The sequence below is a fragment of the Serinus canaria genome, chromosome 6, assembly GCF_022539315.1.
Source record: "Serinus canaria isolate serCan28SL12 chromosome 6, serCan2020, whole genome shotgun sequence".
NCBI classification, from domain to species: Eukaryota; Metazoa; Chordata; class Aves; order Passeriformes; family Fringillidae; genus Serinus; species Serinus canaria.
Window position 1 is genome coordinate 3,705,086 of NC_066320.1, and position 17,077 is coordinate 3,722,162.

Consider the following 17,077-nt stretch of genomic DNA (forward strand, 5'->3'; position numbering starts at 1 on the left):
TACCATTGCAGGGTACAAGGACAGTGCCCAAGCCTGTTGGCTAAAAGGGTTTCACCACAAAAAATTCACCACAGAAATGTAGAGGATCTTCCTAGGAGGGTTTCAGAGCTGCCTGGACAAAGCCATGACCACCCTGACCCAGTGTTGGTGGCAGGTCCCTCCTCAGCTGCCTCGCACCAGCACTCTCATGGGTGGGGACAGCTCCACAGTCCCTAAATCTGCTCTGCCCTCTGTAAGTGGTAGAATCAGGGGCCACAGGGAGAAGAAAACGTATTTCAGGTCTGGGTTTAGGATTCTTGTAGGGCCTGACAGCAAAACAACTGTAAATGTTTAATAAGCTCCAATAATGTCTACCAATTTTGTATGCAATCTCCTTAATTCTTCAGAGAATCATCAATCAGATAATTTTGCCTCTCTTTAAAATCAGCAGGAGAGGATGAATTATTCATTTCCAAGCAGCTGCAGTCAGTCTCAGAGATCCCCATCCGGAGGAGCTCAAAGCAGTTGCAATACTGAGTCAGGAAAAAGAGAGAGCTTTGAAAGAACATCACTGGGAATCAAATCCCTGGAGATGCTCCTGATGTCCTGTCCTAATAACCCCCCCAGCCACCCCACTAACAGCAGGGGTTTTGTTCAATAGAGTTTATTTTTTTTCCCACATGTTTAAGCCAAGCTGAGTTGCACATTAAAATATCTACCCTCTAAACCATGAACATCTGACCCTAAAAGAGTTTTTAGGAGGCAGGGGAGAGGGAGTGCTGAAAGCCAGAACTGGGATATCTGGAGAGCCCCTGGTGCCCCAGAGCATGTCCCCTTGTGAAGCATCTCGTGTTTATTTGGCTGTCACCAGCGGGCAGAATTTAGGGAGCATTTTTGGGAGGATTTTCATCCTATTTTGTGCATAGAAAACTCTCTGGGAGAGAAGCCCTTGCTTTTATTTGCTCTGTACAGCATCGTGGCTGTTGGCAGGCAATGACCAGCAGCCCTTCCCTGCTTCCCTACACGCTTTTTTGGGATGCTGTGCCTGGATCCAGCCGCCACTAGGTGCCAGTGCTGTTTTACACGAGAACAAGCCCGAGCCAAAGCCTGGAAAAAAAAAGAATTTTCCAGGAATTTGGGCACCTCGCCAGCTGTTAAATATAGCGCTCACTACTCCTCACAGTTGCTCGTCCCTCTCCCGGGCTGCTGTCCCTCGACGTGGAGCCATTTGTGCCCTGCTACGTGCTGGGGAGAAGGGCAGAATTCCACCTTTGTTTTATTTTTGTTGGCGTGGGATATAAACTACCAGGAACTCGGGAAACTTGTGTCGGCAGCCCGAGCTGCTGTGTGCTCCCTCCTGCACATCGTGTCCCTTCCCCATTCACCAGCGGGATTAGGAGATGCTAATTTGGGCTCTGACCCCAGGCCCTGGGGGAGAGGGGAGAATCCTCTGCAGGCTTTGATGCAGGATTTGGGATTTGTGGGATCCTCTGGTTGTCTGGTTTTTTTTTCCCAGCATCCCACAGAGGGTATTTTTGTGCAGCCTATCTGCAGCTCTCTGGTTTTTAACATCTCCACAGCCAGGGTTGGATATACACGAGGTGGGGCTGGGGATCAAGGAATGTCAATTTTCCAATGTTTATTCCTTAAGCAATCCCAAATCTGGATGGGCACAATCCTGTGCATAGCTGGAGCCAGGCCAGGACGAGTCTCTGGGCATGGAGAGGAGTTTGAGGTGTCCAGGGAGAGAGCAGCCACCCCAAACATCCCCAAAGGAGAAGACCTGGTGGGCAGGGGCTGTCTAAGCCCTCACCAGCACTTAAAAAAGGACAGCTGAGAAATGGAATTTTATCCAAGACTGAGATTTTGGGAGACACAACAAAGAAGAAGAAAGGAACATCCATCCCATCAGAGCACCATGAGTAGCACCAGGGCCAGGCTGGCCCCCAGTCAGAGACCAGCAGGGACTGGTGACCCCTGACTGGGATGTCACCTTCAAAGGTTGTTTGGTTTGGGGTTTTTTCCCTCAAAAAGGGGAAATCCAGGTAGGCATGTGATGGAGCAATGAGATGAGATGGTCCCTGGGAGATCAAGGTGGGAACAGGGAGCCATGCAAGCTCTAAGGTAAGGCAGATCCCTTTGAAAGCCACATTATCCCATGGACTGAGGGGGTTTCAGTGGAACACGGGAATTTCCCTGTGGGATGTTCCAGGGTCTGGCCAGCTCCAAACACAGAGTTTTGTCACCCTCAGAGATGTTTTGTTCTCACTCTGCACCTCAGATGAGAGGCCCTGTGTTGTACAGACCTCCAGGAAAAGGCTAGCTGGAAGAAGGGAGATGGAAAATGCAGTTTTTGTACCCCCTGTCTTGCCAGCAGCCAAAGATGAGGCCATCTGCTGATTTTTCTGGGCACTGATCTCATCACTTACACCTCAAACTTGTCTTAGAATTGGTGGTGGAAGGTGGATATGGTTTTTGGCTTTGTCTTGCTCTCCACTGGGAACCCACATCTTTACAAATGGGAAATACTGTTATCTTTAAGTTGGGCTGTGGGGTTTGAGATTCCTTGGAAAACCATCCTTGCTCTCCCAAACTGACCAGCCAGCTGCTGCTGAGCAAAGAGGGAGTCTCACTTGTGCCAGGGGAGAAATGTTACAGCCCAACAGCAAATTCTCCATTGCCCTGGTTTTAGAGGAAATGAAAGCAGGGCATCAGGAAAAGCTAATGAGGGAAATAATAGAGCTGGCAGAGCTGCTGGAGCCTGGAGTACAGCTGACCTCTTTGGAAGAAAAATGTCAAACCATTTTGGCAAAATCTCATTTGGAGTGGCAGGGAGGCCTTGGCTTGTGTCATCAGTAGCAAGGTACCAGAGCTTCCCCCATTTTTTGGGCTCTGGATGTCTCTGGAAGGGTGCAAACCCAGAACCCCTCGTGCCAGGAGTTGCTGTTTCTCAGTCATTTAGCTATAATGGTCTTTCAAGGAGCAGGGCCTCATTTTTAAAAAAATTTACCTATCAGTGAGCTGGCAACAGGCTCTTCTCAAGGTGGGGCCAATCCCTCACTGCCCTAAATCACAGATTTCCACATTTACCCCTTGTTTTTGCTCAGTGTTTTCTCACTATCAATACAACCCCCAGAAAATCCATACAGGGATCAGGTAAGGAACAATTACCACTGTAATAAATTCACAGCAAACCCAATTCCTGTAGCACTGACAGGTAAATGATTACTGACCAAAGAAGTGCTGGGAAAAGAGGCCAAGAACCCCTTGAATTTTCACTTAGAAGTGCAGAAGTACAAAACCTGCCAATTTTCTGCTGTGTGTGTTTGGTGAGGGTCACCAAAGTGCATGTGGAAAACACTCCTGAACAGCTTGTGACCCTGCCAGTGTGACCTGGGATCGATCCCTCTGGAGCAAAGTGTGCTCCTGTTTACCACAGATGTATACAAGGACTGAGGCTTGTGTTTAAAAAGTTTTAATGATATTTCAAAGTCCAGTGAATGTCCTCGGATTACTCTAAAATCACAGAGTTGCTTCACAGAATTTAGTCCTGGTTCTAATTTGTAATGGATGATTGAGATGCCATTTTCCCCTTCATTCCCTTCAAACATACATGATTGTCCTCCAGTAAATGGAAATTGTGATTTTTCGCTACACTTCACAGTGTTAAAACTCTATACAAACCTTGTACTACTCGTACAAAAATAAGTGCTTCATGCACACATTTTTAATACTGCTTCTTGCCCTTTGCTTTGACATCTTTCTGAACTTATATAAATAGCTGAAAAAGCAGACTAAACTGACTGAACATGGAAAGTGAAAAACACTTCCTGCCAACGGTTTGAGAGACTCTCCTGGCTATATTCCTCGTTGGCAAACACCACTTAAAGACATATACAGAAGAGAAAAAAAGAAAAAGAAAAAAGCCATGAAATCCATAACACTCTTGGTTATTTGGCCCTCTGTGACCAGGTTTGTCCTTTGCTGCAAAGCCAAACGTGGCCAGCAGCAGCCACAGAGGGCTTGTAATACCTTTAGGGTCACCCTAACCAGCTACTTCATAAATAGGAGGGGTCTAATGGGATCTCAGACTGTACAGCTGATGGGGTTTGTTCCATTCCGGGGGAAGTTGAGTCAGAAGAGGAAAGAAACACTTGGTTGCTGCAATCACCATCTTGTCACAGACCCTGGTGCTTTGCACAGCTTGGGGGATGCACAGGAAAAGCTCCCCTTGGAATGGCTTCTACTCTGCCACATCACAGCATCTAAAGCAGCTGTAAAATCTGGGCCCAGAGCTGGTGGGTGTCATCAACCCAGCTGGAAATTCTTCCTCCCCAAAGGGTTCTTTTGGTCCTAGACTGAATAAATTCAAGTCTTCTTAGTGTGCACCACCATGTAGGATTTATGATATAGGACTAATATGTCTGCTGTAGTTATCCAGCACTGGATTCCTCCTATATCTCCATAGCATCATTGCAAAAATAAATGGATAATGCCCCTGCTGTACACCAAAGGATGCTCTCAGCATCCCCAAAGGGGTCAAACACAACACCAACTCTGGTGCTCTCCAAATTAAGAGGTGCCTTTACTGTTGGCATGAAACCTCTTCCACTAAATTAATTTTTGCTGGAATCAGAGCAGGCAGCAACCCTGATTTAATGTGTAAAGCCAGGCGGGGCTCTGTCCAACCTGGGAAAATGTTCTTTGGATATAATTTTATTCCTGCCGAGGTGCCTGCTATTACTAGGCCATGGCTGGGAGCTCTCGTGCTCTAATTAAGGAGGGAATTAGCCTTAATGAATAGCACTTTTCTGCTCCTCAGGCTTAAAAGTTTCCCAATTCTTCAGTGAATGTGCCATTTGATGAGAAGCACACAAAAAATATACCAGTATTTGCTGATTTTTGGATATGGCTGGGAGGGAGCAAAGTAAGAGTGAAAGCTCTACTGAATTCTTGTGCCCTGCTTTAAAAATAAAATTAGCATGGAAGCCTGTTAAAAATTAGCCTCTTGGGCTGGGCAAAAATGTTTAGGATAAATGGTTTTTTGCCTTGGCAAAGGAGAATTTCAAAGAGCCTTGAGCATGAGGGGATCAGGGGCAGGGAGAGGCAAACTCATGTGGCCAAGGGGCACCTCTGCTCTGCCTGGCCTGGGAAACTTTGGGGTGGATGCAGGAGAATTCCTGGTGCACAGAGGGGTTTGCTGGGCCACCCCATCCTTCCCCAGTCCCGGTCCCAACAGCCACGGGACCAACTGCTTTCAGCACAGGTTGTTGCTTGTAAACACACACACAATAGGTGTATAAATATATATACATATAAAAATATATATATACACCTGAGAACCTCTCATTTCCTGGGCTGAGATTTTGCTTTCTAGTGTGAAAATCTGATTTTGCACCATTAAAAAAAAATTTCTCCTCCCCCCCTGCCCCGTCACAAAACTAAAGACCTACAAGGCTGAAACTCTGACTGAAATTCACCTTAGGCCAGAGATTAGCTTAAAATCATGAGGGTGTTGAATTACCAGACTGAGATTGTTTTTCTTTGCCTTTCTGCCTGTGCTGGGTTTAAGGGAATTTGGTTAAAAGGCTCCGTAGCCGTCGCTCCGTGCGGCGACAGCGAAGGCAGGATAGGCTTCGTAGGTGGCATATGTGGCCAAATCTTGTCCCAGTGTCACTGCTTGCTTGAGCTGAGTGGCTGTGACAGTGGCAGCTGCGTTAGCAATGGTGTATCCTGAAGGAAACAAAGAAGGAAAACCTGTGGATTGATGAAAATCCATCCCAAACTCACCATCGCCCGATAGGTTTGGATGGGATGACCTAAAGTGGGAACGGCCTGGGTAGCAGTGAGTTTGTTAGTGGGAACAATGTAAATCAATTAAATAATTAATAGGAAAATTTAAGCATTTCCTCACCCATGATTTGTTAAACACAGTGCTGGAAAAACACTCTCTGGTTGAATGTTTTTTCCTCAGGTTTTGATTATTTCTAATGGTGCTCTGGAGAAGTTCCCCCCCATATGGCATAAGGAGGGCAAGGAAACAACTGTAAATAGGTTGAAATAAATTCCCCTTAAATAGGGGAAATTTGGGAAGGATTCTTGGAGAAAATACAGCTCTGATCCCTTCATAGCCAAAAAAAATACCAATACAGACAGTTCAGGACAGCCATGGTAGGGAAACCCTCTAATTGCAACAGCAGGGAGCAAATATTTAGTAGAGGGGATTTTTTTGTTTTTCTCCCATTGGTTTCTAATGGAAAATGTGGTTTCAACACTTCCAGATTTTCCATGGGAAGATGTAAGCATTGTTGTTTGAGAATGAATCACTGGGAAAACAGCATCATTTGGGGCTTGTTCCTCTGGAGGCAGGGCATAGCAGCTTGTCAAGCAGACCACAGTGTTTTGTTGTAAAAGAATCAGGAATTAAGACAAAGCCTAAATTTGGAAAGAGGGGCTGGGGTATGCATTGGATCTGCTGGAGCAGGCACTGCTGCCAAAATACATCTCCCAGGATCCTGTCTGACCATGTGGGCAATGGGATCAACTCCAGGTCACGCAGAGCCAAGGTCCTCTTGGTGGGGGTATGGAAATATTGGGCAACAGGGAGCACACATTGCCTCATTGGAGGTGTCACTTTGGGGAAAAACATGAGGAATTCCTCACAATTTGAATATTGTGGCTCTCCAGAGTATTTTCTTTGCACCAGCTAAGCCAGGTGCAACATCTCAAGCAGGAATTGAGAAATCTGGGACTTATGGCACAGCTGCCACCATTGGGAGAGAAATGAGCTGCAAGCTGGGCATGGTCTGAGCTGAGCTTTAGCGAGCCCTGACCAAGGACCAGTGTGTGCTGCAAGCAGCAACTTTAGCGCACGTCCATTTGCCAAGCTCCCAAGACAAATAAATAAGGGTGGATGAAAGAAAAGGAGAGATGCTAATTAAGCAGTAAGTGGAGGCTGGATTCAATAAAGAGCCCATTTGGTTTCCACGCTGCGGAAGCTGCACAAGCCCAGACAAATTGATTTTTCTGTGGCTTTTGCGGACTCCTGTGGCAGGAAGCCGGATAGATGTTTTATTTTTTTTTTTTTAAATCCATCCTTGAGACACTCCAAACAACTCAGTAGTACTGACTAATGGGTTCCTCATGTGCAGCTTGGCACCTGGTGCTGCCTCTGCATCAGAACTGCTGTCATGCTGGAGAGCATGGCAAATGTAATTCCTGTGTTTTCCATGATTTTCCAAGCTGTTTTGGGCAGTTGCAAGAACTACAAATTCTCAAACGGGGAGAAAAACCTTCTGTGGGGGTGTGAGAGCTGGGATTGGATCCAAACTTCCACGGCTGCATCATTTCTTTGGCAGATGAAATCCCAAGTGTTGGTTCACAAGGGGCTGGGGGTGCTGGGGGAGGACGGAGAGCCCATGAATTCATCAGCCATGTGTCCTTGCAGGGAGGAGGATCTCCTCCACCCTGGTGACATCAGGGCCAGGGAGGGGACTCATGCCAGATGTGGCACTGGGGATGCCAGCTTTGCATCCTGTGTTGCTTCTGGGGCTCTCAGTTGAAGGAGGTTTTCACAAACTGGGAGGAGAGAAGGGGATGGGCCTCCAATGTTGGGATTCTCTGCCCTTGGACACTGCTCTGACCCCCCTGGACATAATCCCAGCTGTGGCATTGACCTGAGGGGTCAGGGTTGGATCAAAGCCCCCCACCCTAGTGCCCCCAGCCTGAGTTGCTCTGGGGTGTGGACACAGAAATTTGGGTAGTCCTGGGATAGAGATAAAATCCTTTATGGGCAATAAACTGGCACAGGCTGCCCAAAGAAGCTGTGGCTGCCCCTGGATCCCTGGAAGTGTCCAGGGCCAGGCTGGACAGGGTTTGGAGCAGCCTGGGAAAGTGAAAGGTGTCCCTGTCATGGCAGGGGGTGGAATTATGTGATCTTTAGAGTCCCTTCCAACCCAAAGCAGTCTGGAATTCTCTGCTAAAGATGCCAGACACACAAGCAATGAGTCACTGTGGGGGAGCACAACCAGGCCAGTCCTCAGCGACCAAAACCTGCTTCATTCCACACACCCACAAGGAGCCACGAGGAAAAATGACATTCCAGGAACCTCCTGCTGTACAGACATGCCCATACCTGGGAAGGCTGGTGCTGCAGGAGGCACCTCTGCCCCCTCCACAGGGATGCCCAGGGTCTGCAGTGTGTACTCTGCCGCGTAGGTCTTGGCCTCGTCGATGTAGGCGCTGAGCTTGGGCGGTGTGAAGGGGTGTCTGTGAGCACAGCACAAAGTTAGCTGGGTTTGCTTCCCCCAGGGCTTTCCTGCCAGATGTTTTTATCATTTAGTTTTAAATACAAAAGAAGGCATAAAGGTCTGGCTCTTCAGGGTTATTAAGGTCTGGGTTCTCCTGATCTTTCCACCGCGCTCGCTTGCGATTGGAGGTGATCGCGATGTTGGATGGATCCTCACTTAGGAGCCTTGGGGTGGTGATAGGACAATCTGTTTTCTTGGGTGGTGGGAAAGGTTTTATATTTTTTCTTGGGATCCATTTTTGATCCACTTAGAGCTGGCACCACCCCACATGGCAAATGGAAGCGTGGCTTCCCTGAGCTGGTGCGTGACCAGAGCTGCTCTCCTCCCAGCGGTCTGCTCCCTCGCTGGGGTTATCAACCCTGGCTCCCATGCTGGACACGATGTCCTTGCACAGTTTGTTGAGCTTTTTCCATCCAAAAAATCCCCCCAAAACCCTGCTGCGTATTTTCTTTACAATACCCAGCCTGGGTTTTTCTTTACAATACCCAGCAAACAGTGGTTTTGGTCAGAAATGTTTACAATCATATTTGGAGCTGAAATCTCAGCATGTTCCTTCAAATTCCTTTCATTTCCCACAAGGGCTATCGTTTGCTTTCCTTTTGCACAAAAAAAGCGCCCTTTGGCTTGATTGTGCCTGGCTTTCTGCAATGTTTGCACCAGCAGAGAGAGCACCAAGCACAGCAGTTAATTTTACTCTGTGGATGTTTTTCTCCCTGTATTTTTTTTAAAAAGTATGTAATATATATGTATATGAATATACATAAATATTAATATATATACATACATATATATTAAAATATATACATATTATATAAAACAAATACTATTAAATAAAATATATACTATACAAATATATATAATTATCTCTTTCTATATAATGGAAATGAATATATTAATTTATAATAAAAATAGATCATATATAATTACCTATACATCTATACATATATGTATATATAATTATGTAAACACTTATGATTTAATAAATATATATGTATATAAAAATAAATATAGATTTAAAATTAAAATAAATATTAAAAATAAAATTAATTAAAATTTTGAATTAAATATATATAAATATAGATTCAATATATATTCTAAAATATATTTAATAAATTTTTTTTAAAATAAAAGGAAATGAAGACCTGTGTGCTTGGGACTTTGAAGACAGCTGTTAGGTAAAATATAATTTAAGAAATAAAGCCTAAGCCTCAGAAACCTTCCACTAATGACATACATGGTGGGGTTCTGGCTGGCAAGGGCAGGGATGGTGATTTTGTAGAGGAAGAGCTGTCTTTGATCCTGGCCAATGGCAGAGTGGAGCTGGTACACAGGCTGTCCCCAGTTGTTTTTCTGGCAGATTTCTTCTAAGATCTAGAAGGAAAAAAAAAATAGGGATTTGTGCTGGGGTTAATTGCTGTGCAGAAGCCTCCTTGCCTAGCTCCAGCCCCTGTGCTGAGCAGCTGCCTTCCCTCAAAGAGTTTTCAGGGAGCTCTGGCAGCTTCCTCAAAGCTTAGCAAAAAATCCAAAATAAATGGCAGAATACTGCACCCACCTTGAAGCGCAAGATTCATCTAAACGCTTTATACATTAATATCTGTTTAATTCCTGAAATTATTCCCTGTTCAGCTGGGCAGCTGAGTCCTTCTGCTGATTAGATTATTTCAGTGTGGTGTGCTTTGAATCCTCCTCAGAAGCTCTGTCTCATGGATGTCTGTTTCAGAGGACTAAAGCAGCTCGGGTTGCATTCATCTTCTCTGCTCTGCTGCCTCCCTGGCTTAGTGGGTTACAGAGCACGAGAAGTCCAAAAAGGCTTTTTTTTAAAAAAGATAAAAGGTTGTGTTTCCATCCAATTAATTCCATGGGCTTCAGCAGGCGATTGCAGCTTTTGAAATGCTGAACCACGTTGCCCTCAGCCTTGGCACAGCTGGTCCCCTGGTAATTGGGAATTGCTGTCCAGAAACACTCCTGCTTTGGCTTGGGATTCCAGGGGTTTTTAACCCACTGCCTGTGTGCTGTCCCAGCTGGGTTTGGTCACCTTCCATTAAACCAGGTTGCTCTGACCTGGCCTTGAGCATTTCCAGGGATGGGGCAGTCACAGCTTTTCTGAAAAACCTGTGCCAGAGTGTCACCCCCATCCCAGCCAAGAATCTCCTCCCAATATCCCATCTATCCCTGCCCCCTGGCATGGGAAGCCATTCCCTGTGTCCTGCCACTCCAGGCCCATTTAAAGTCTCTCTCTATCTTTCTTGCAGCCCCTTCAGGCACTGGAAGACCACAATTAGGTCACCCTGAAGTCTTGCTGAGGTTTACCTCATTTACAGCTTACACTGAATGGATTTAAAACTAAAAAGAAAAAATTAAACCTCGCTGCTGCTTTTAATTTTGCCACTACAGCTCCAGCTGAAGTTTAGCATCTTGCAGTGTAAAATGCTTCATTACATAGCTCAGTTCTCAATTACAACAGTTCATTTTTCTACTGTGCCAACACTTGTTCCCTGCTGTCCCAACTCCTTTATATGTTGGTTTCATAAAAACAAATTCCACCTGCCCTAAGGCCCTGCAGAACCATTCCAGGGATTTCACACCTCTGGTGGAAGGTGCCTCTATGCATGGCACGAGTTGGTACTAGGTGAGCTTAAAGATCCCTTCCATCCCAAACCATTCTTTGATTCTGTGATTTGCTGACAAAACAGACTAAGGGGACTTTTGCAGGAGGGAAAAATCCCACTGTCCAGTTTTATGGGAGAAAAGAAGGATGGTTTTGTAAACCTGGGCAAACTTGATGCTGTGGCAATTAAAGTGTTAAAAGGCAAAGACATGCTTCAAAATTCAGGTTGAAGTTGATTTCTCGTGTTGCTCTGCACAATATAAGGGAAAAAGAGTTACTGTCAGAGCTGGACATCCAGAAACTCAGGGAATTTATTGTAGATTTCTCCTCAGCCCTCTTGATCCATCTGCATCGACACACTCAACCAAAGCAAAGAGTTTCTGTGCTAGGCTGGGTTATGTCAGCAGTTCTTTCACCATAAATGATTTGAAAATGTGCATTATTTTTCTATTTTTTGTGCATCGTTCCCTAGTGAAGCCCCAGGGGAGGCATTTTATGTATCAAACCCATGGTGGGTGGGAATTCTTTGACCCGCGGTGCTTTTATGGCACAAGAGCCAGAACTGGATTAAGGCATTTATGACAACTCTCCCCTGACACTCAAGGTGATCTTAAAGGTCTTCTCCAACCCCAACCATTCCAGATTCCATGAGGCAGGTGGATATTGCAAGATACAAGGCTGCTGCTCATTTTTCAACGCCTTTTGAGACGCAAGAACGGATTTATCTACCAGGCCGCGGCGCGGATTCAACGAGGGCGCCGTTTTCCCAGCACAACCCTCGGGACACGGACGCTCCTTTTGGGGACACGTACCTGAGGGGCAAGTTTGATCCCTTGGGGCTTTAGCGTGACGTGGTTCATGGGGGTGAGCTCCATCCCTGGCAGGAGGTCGTAGAGCTTCTCCTCTCCCCTCTTGTCTCCCTTGAGGTGGTATCCGCGGCCCAGGCCCGGGAACGCCAGGTAGCCGCGGCCTCCCAGGCCTCGGACGCCCGCAGCCCCTACAGGTACATTCATGTAAATTTCTAGGAATGTAAGAAGGCATTAAACCGAATCAAATCACGGCAAAAAGGACCCTGATTCTTGCTGAAATGGAAAAGTTAGCCCCGCTTGCTGGGAGGGGTGGGAAGCAGGTGGGCAGGAGGTCCCAGGGCCTGGTGGTGGGATAACACAGGCTCGACACTGACACCCTTTCTTGGAGAGGTGAGGGGTTTTGGGGGAAAAACTGCTTCTGTCTGCCCATTTTTCATCATCTCTGGTCAGTTTTGATTTCAGGACAGCTTTTTTAGCCAGCTTTGCAGCTGGAAGTCAGAGAGGGGAAAGCTGGCATCTTTTGTTACCCACCAGTGTAATTTCACCTTGAAGAAGTCACAGCTTACACAATGTCATACCTTTATGGACAAAAATCCTCTTTGGTTTTGCCCTATTACATTTCCATTTTTTCTCAGGGAGCCCTTCTTGGGAGTCTGGGGAGACCATGAGGCAAGAGATGGGTGGGGAATTATCCCATCTGCTCCTTTCCTAAAGCAACCTTTAGAGGAGCTGGTTCACCTGTGTGGGGAAAAAAACCCGAGGAACAAGGGGTGTTCCTGCTGCCCTGTCTCCTTCTTGGTGAAGGGACAAAAATTGGCCATCATCATCCTTGCCAGGCTTAACAAGGTGCCACACAGAGTCCCAGCCTGCTGTGGGATTTGGCTTGGGGACACAAGGCGTCATCTTTGGAAGGAAGATCAGATGACAGAGTTATTTCTTTGCTAGCCCCAAACTTACACCTGCACTGACCAAACAATGTCTGTATTGACATTTAATTTGGGGGTACCTGAGTGTGGGGATTTGATTGGCTCCAGGCAGGGTCACCCAGGAGTTTTCAGAAATACTCTCTTTTATTCATAGATTGAATTAGTTGAATTAATTATTTTTAAGTTAACAATCCCTCAAAAGGGGGCCTCTACCTCCCAGGGCACAGAATGGCTTGTTTGATTCCCTACCCTGCACCAGGGCAATGTGACTTCCTTGGAAAACTCCACAGCTTTGGGTCGGGAAACACCAGGACTGCTAAAATTTTCCCTGCGACTTTCAAAGCCAAGAGGAAACATAGTGGTGGTGGTGGCTGGCTGTGGGAGCCAGCTCTGAAGGGGGAAAGGAAAAGTGTTTTATTTGGTCTTCCCCACTGGGGCAAAACCAGGAGGATCCGTGGGTTATTTACACTGGACTGAGGGCAACCTAGAAATTCCTTCCAGGAAAACAGTTTATTTATTTTTTCAGCTGGAATGTTGCCTTTGGGAAAGACGAGAGCCTAAACACAATGTTTTCCATCAGAGAAAATGGCATCCGGGAACTGGGGCAGTGCCAATGTCACCAACACCCCTCTGGGGAGCAGCCGCCCGACCCCTGGAGGAGACACCAACGGGGAGGTTGGTTCTCAGTTTCCCAAAACTCCAAGAGGGAATTACCTCGGACTGAGGGGGGCCGGAGGACGCTCCTGCTGCCGAGCCCCTTGGCGGCGGGGAAGTGCAGGCTGGGGATGGCCGCGTAGGCCTGGGGTGCGTAGAAGACCGGGGCGCCCAGGTAGGCGGTGGCGGGGTCGTACAGGTGGCCCAGGGTGGTGTAGGTGTAGTCCCCCTGCAGCACCGGGGCCCTGCCACCCGTGCCACGCGTGTACCTCACGTAGCTGTCCTTGTCCACCGGCTTGGCCAAGGTCACCTCGATGGGGGAGCCATCCAGCACCTAAAAGAGTGCAAGCACAGCGGGGAAATGGTGCCTTGGGGTTTAGCTTTCTTGGGTTTTTATTCCTGCTTTTTGATTTGATTCCTGGGTTTCATAAGGGGATGGTAAGGTCTCTTCACAGAGTAGGTGGGCACAACAATGCCTTCTCTAGGTGGGGACCCAAGGACAGCCAGATCCCAGGCCCAAGAGTATAAATAACGTGGATTGAAGTGAGAAAATAAGAAGGATGGACTTCATGGGCTGGGACTGTAATTGGACAATTAGCTCCAATATGGCAATGGACCAAAACTTTATAAAAATGTGAGATCTTGTGACCAAGCCCTCCTTTGCTTCCATCTTGGAGCCATCTGGGGAGAGCCAAAGCCATGGCTCTGGTACTGCCAGAGTGTGGCCTGTGAAGGTCCTGCGATAAATATCCTTTTATTAAATATAAATATCCTTCCCCTTAACTCTGTCTAGCCTCTGTTCCAGCTGTTTAAAGCAGCAGGGGGAGTGGTTAAAAGTGCTTGATGGAAATCCAACATATGGGGGAGCTGCCCCCACGTCCTAACAGGATGGGAAGGTGGAGGAAACCACCCCAAAAAAGCCCTGGATCTCCTTCACATGGGTGGAGGCTTAACCTGAGAGTGCCCAGCCCTGGCTCCAGCTGGGAGAGGCTCCTTCAGCAAAGCCTTCAAAAGGCCTCACTTCCCTGCAGTGCAGCTCGTAAGGCAGCGAGATTCCACGTGCTCCCGTGGAGAACAGCAGTGGCACTAAAAATAGGAGCGGGGTTAACACCTCTTTGGGAACAGCTCTGGGTTTAGAGCTCTGAATTTAGCCCTTCTGCAGTGCAAGAAGGGCTAAATTCAGCAGCCTCCTCGCAAATCCGCATCTGAACTCGGAGCAGATGTTTGGGCTGACCTCGTTTGTCCCAGTTTGCCATTCACACGCTGCCCTGCCAGTGTTGTTGTTGGCAGTCTGGAACAAGGATGTGAGTGTGAGCCAGGGGGGATCCTCACCCCTCCTTTCCTAGTTTTTCTTTCAGCTTTTCCTGGTTTATTTTTTCGTCTGAGCAGTGAGCCAGAGCCAGGCAAACACTTAGCACAAATCCAAGGAGCCAAAATGAATCGCTTGTGTACAACAGAGCTGCTGAAAAACAAATTCAGGAGTATAAAAGCAACCAGCAAAGAGCAAATTGGGATAACACCTCCAGGAGGGTTTTGGAGCTAATAAAGCAGGTGGCTTTGTATAATATACTGCACTGTAAGCCCCAGGAATTAACATTTACAGCAGCTTTTACCTTCCCATTCAAGGCTTTCATGGCCTCCACTGCGTGTTCTCTTTTATTAAAGTGCACAAAGGCGTAGTCTCTAATTTTCTTTACTCTCTCCACTGCACCTGTGGAAAACATTGGAATATTACTGGGAAGTGGGGGTTAATCAGAAAACAGAGATCTGAAAGAGGGGCTCTGTCAGGTTTTGAGCCCCTGGAGAGCAAAGGCTGAGCAAGGGTAGAAGAACAAGAGGTCAGTGTCCCCGTGTTCTCTCACGTCTTTGGATGTATATTTCAGAGGAAAATCAATATATAATGGTTGTAGCATTTCAAGGCAAACTAGAAGGGTTTGGGATCAGACACCAGTAGGATTCCCATTAAAATGGAGCAGTTTTATCCTGTCCAAACCATTCTTTTGGACACTGCCTTTGGTCTTGCGTCTCCCTTCTGCGACTCGCCATGCACCAGCTGTGGGAACATCCCCCTGTGATCTCCATCTCCCTGCTTGTGTAAGTGCATTGGAGGCAGCTTGGGGAAAGTTGGTGCTTTTGCCATAAAACATGGAGGTTTTTCTCCTTGACAACCAGCTCAGGATATTCTGGAAGAATGAACAGCCAGCCCTGCCCAGGACAGAGCAGCCCAGGGAACTGGGATGGGCTGGGGCTGATGGGGCAGTAGGTCTCTCCCTAAGAAACAGCCTCTCCCTAGGAAACAGCCTTTCCCATGGCAGTGGGGCTTCCCTGGATGCCCCAATTCACCTGGACACGGCCCCAGTCAGGCTCTGCAGCTGAGGGTTGGCCCTCCTGGGATAGGGCTTAGGCTGGAGACTCTTTCTTCCAGCCCAAATCTTTCTTACATCCAATTTATCCAAAGTAATTCATATGTAAATGACTTCTTCTTTTCTAAGTCCATCCCCCACAGTTTTCCCTTTCCTCTGTCAGCTGCTCTGCTGCCAGGAGCTCATACTCTGCACTGAGGAGTCTGTCTCCAAAATAACCCCACCAGTCCTGCTCCCCATGGCCACAGCCTTCAGCCATTTCTTTAATTCCTCATCTTCTCTGCTCCTGTGGCTTGGGAGGCACATCAGCCAGCCCAGCCTCCTGTAAAACCCCCAGAAATATCCTCTGGAAACATGGCTGAACAGCTCTTCTGTTGGATTCTTACCTCCTAAAGCTGAACAGGTGCACAGGGAAATGTCATATTGCCACAAAAAACCTGCACTTAGAAAAATGCAGGAGGAAACAAATTTCTTTGGTGTTCAGGGGAGTCATTGGGAGCTGCAGAGGGCTAAATGAGCCTGTCCCAGCCCACAGCCCAAGCAGGCTGCACATTTTGGAATGACACAGGGATGGTAAAGTAGCACTTGTGGTCCTTCTGGGACAGAGGATGATTTTCCAAGCCTGAATTTATGGGAGTTATATACTGATGCTTTGTTTACGAGTGGAAGCTTTAATGAACTCGCTGTGCTTTGAATATCCCCCTTCTGCCTCCTGGAGAGCATTCCAGGACACCAATCCTGAGCCAAAAATTCTGCTCTCCCCTGCTTCTGCCTCTGCTGGGCCAAGCAATGTGATACCCAGCCTTGGGTCAGCTCCATGGAGAGCCCATCCATGGGGCATTAGAGAGGGAGCATTGTCCCTCCAGCACATGGGGACAGCACAATCCTCCTGCTGGGAACTCCACCAGGCAGGAGGAATTTCCTTGGGATTCCTAGGGAGCAAGGGCAGGGCTTTTCAGAGAGACAGCTCTGCAGAAGTCATCAGGCTGTGAATTTTGGCCCAGATTTAAGGGGTGCTACTTGTGCTGAGTCCCAGCTTGAGGAGCACAAGCAGCATTCCTGGTGCTGCCTGTGGAGCCCTCAGAGATGTGGCAATTGCTGTGTCATTGGAAGCACTGGATCATTTTTTATTGCATGATTTGTTGATGTCAAACCAGACCTGGATCCAAGGTAATTTCAGCTAGGTAGTGCTGAAGTGTGGCTCAATGAGTGAGGCAGAGAACCACGGCAAGGCAATGAATCATTTCAGATCCTTGCTGCCTTTTTTGATCTCACTGTAACTTAAACTGCATTTTCTCTCCCCAAAGCTGGAAGTTTTGCTGCTCTAGTGCACCCATTCCTGATTTTAGCCACCAAAATCACAGCTGTCCATTAAAAAAATACAAAAAAATCCAATGTGAATGCCAAAATGATAAAAGGAAAATGAAAG

At 47.2% G+C, this 17,077-nt stretch overlaps 1 protein-coding gene across 3 annotated transcripts in view; it reads right to left on the reverse strand.

Moving 5' to 3' along the window:
• Positions 1–3,438: 3,438 nt before the first annotated feature.
• The window catches only part of A1CF (APOBEC1 complementation factor), a 28,790-nt gene continuing 15,151 nt past the window's right edge, over positions 3,439–17,077 (reverse strand). For 2 of the 3 annotated variants that reach the window (XM_018911118.3, XM_009087572.4), the window contains 6 exons: positions 14,899–14,996; positions 13,346–13,619; positions 11,709–11,917; positions 9,523–9,659; positions 8,114–8,247; positions 3,439–5,712 (listed from right to left, as the gene is read on the reverse strand). In XM_018911118.3, the coding sequence (XP_018766663.1) occupies positions 5,561–5,712; positions 8,114–8,247; positions 9,523–9,659; positions 11,709–11,917; positions 13,346–13,619; positions 14,899–14,996 (1,004 nt within the window). In that variant the 3' untranslated portion in view covers positions 3,439–5,560. The remainder of the gene's footprint in view (positions 5,713–8,113; positions 8,248–9,522; positions 9,660–11,708; positions 11,918–13,345; positions 13,620–14,898; positions 14,997–17,077) is intronic. The other variant, XM_009087573.4, reaches the window with a different exon arrangement.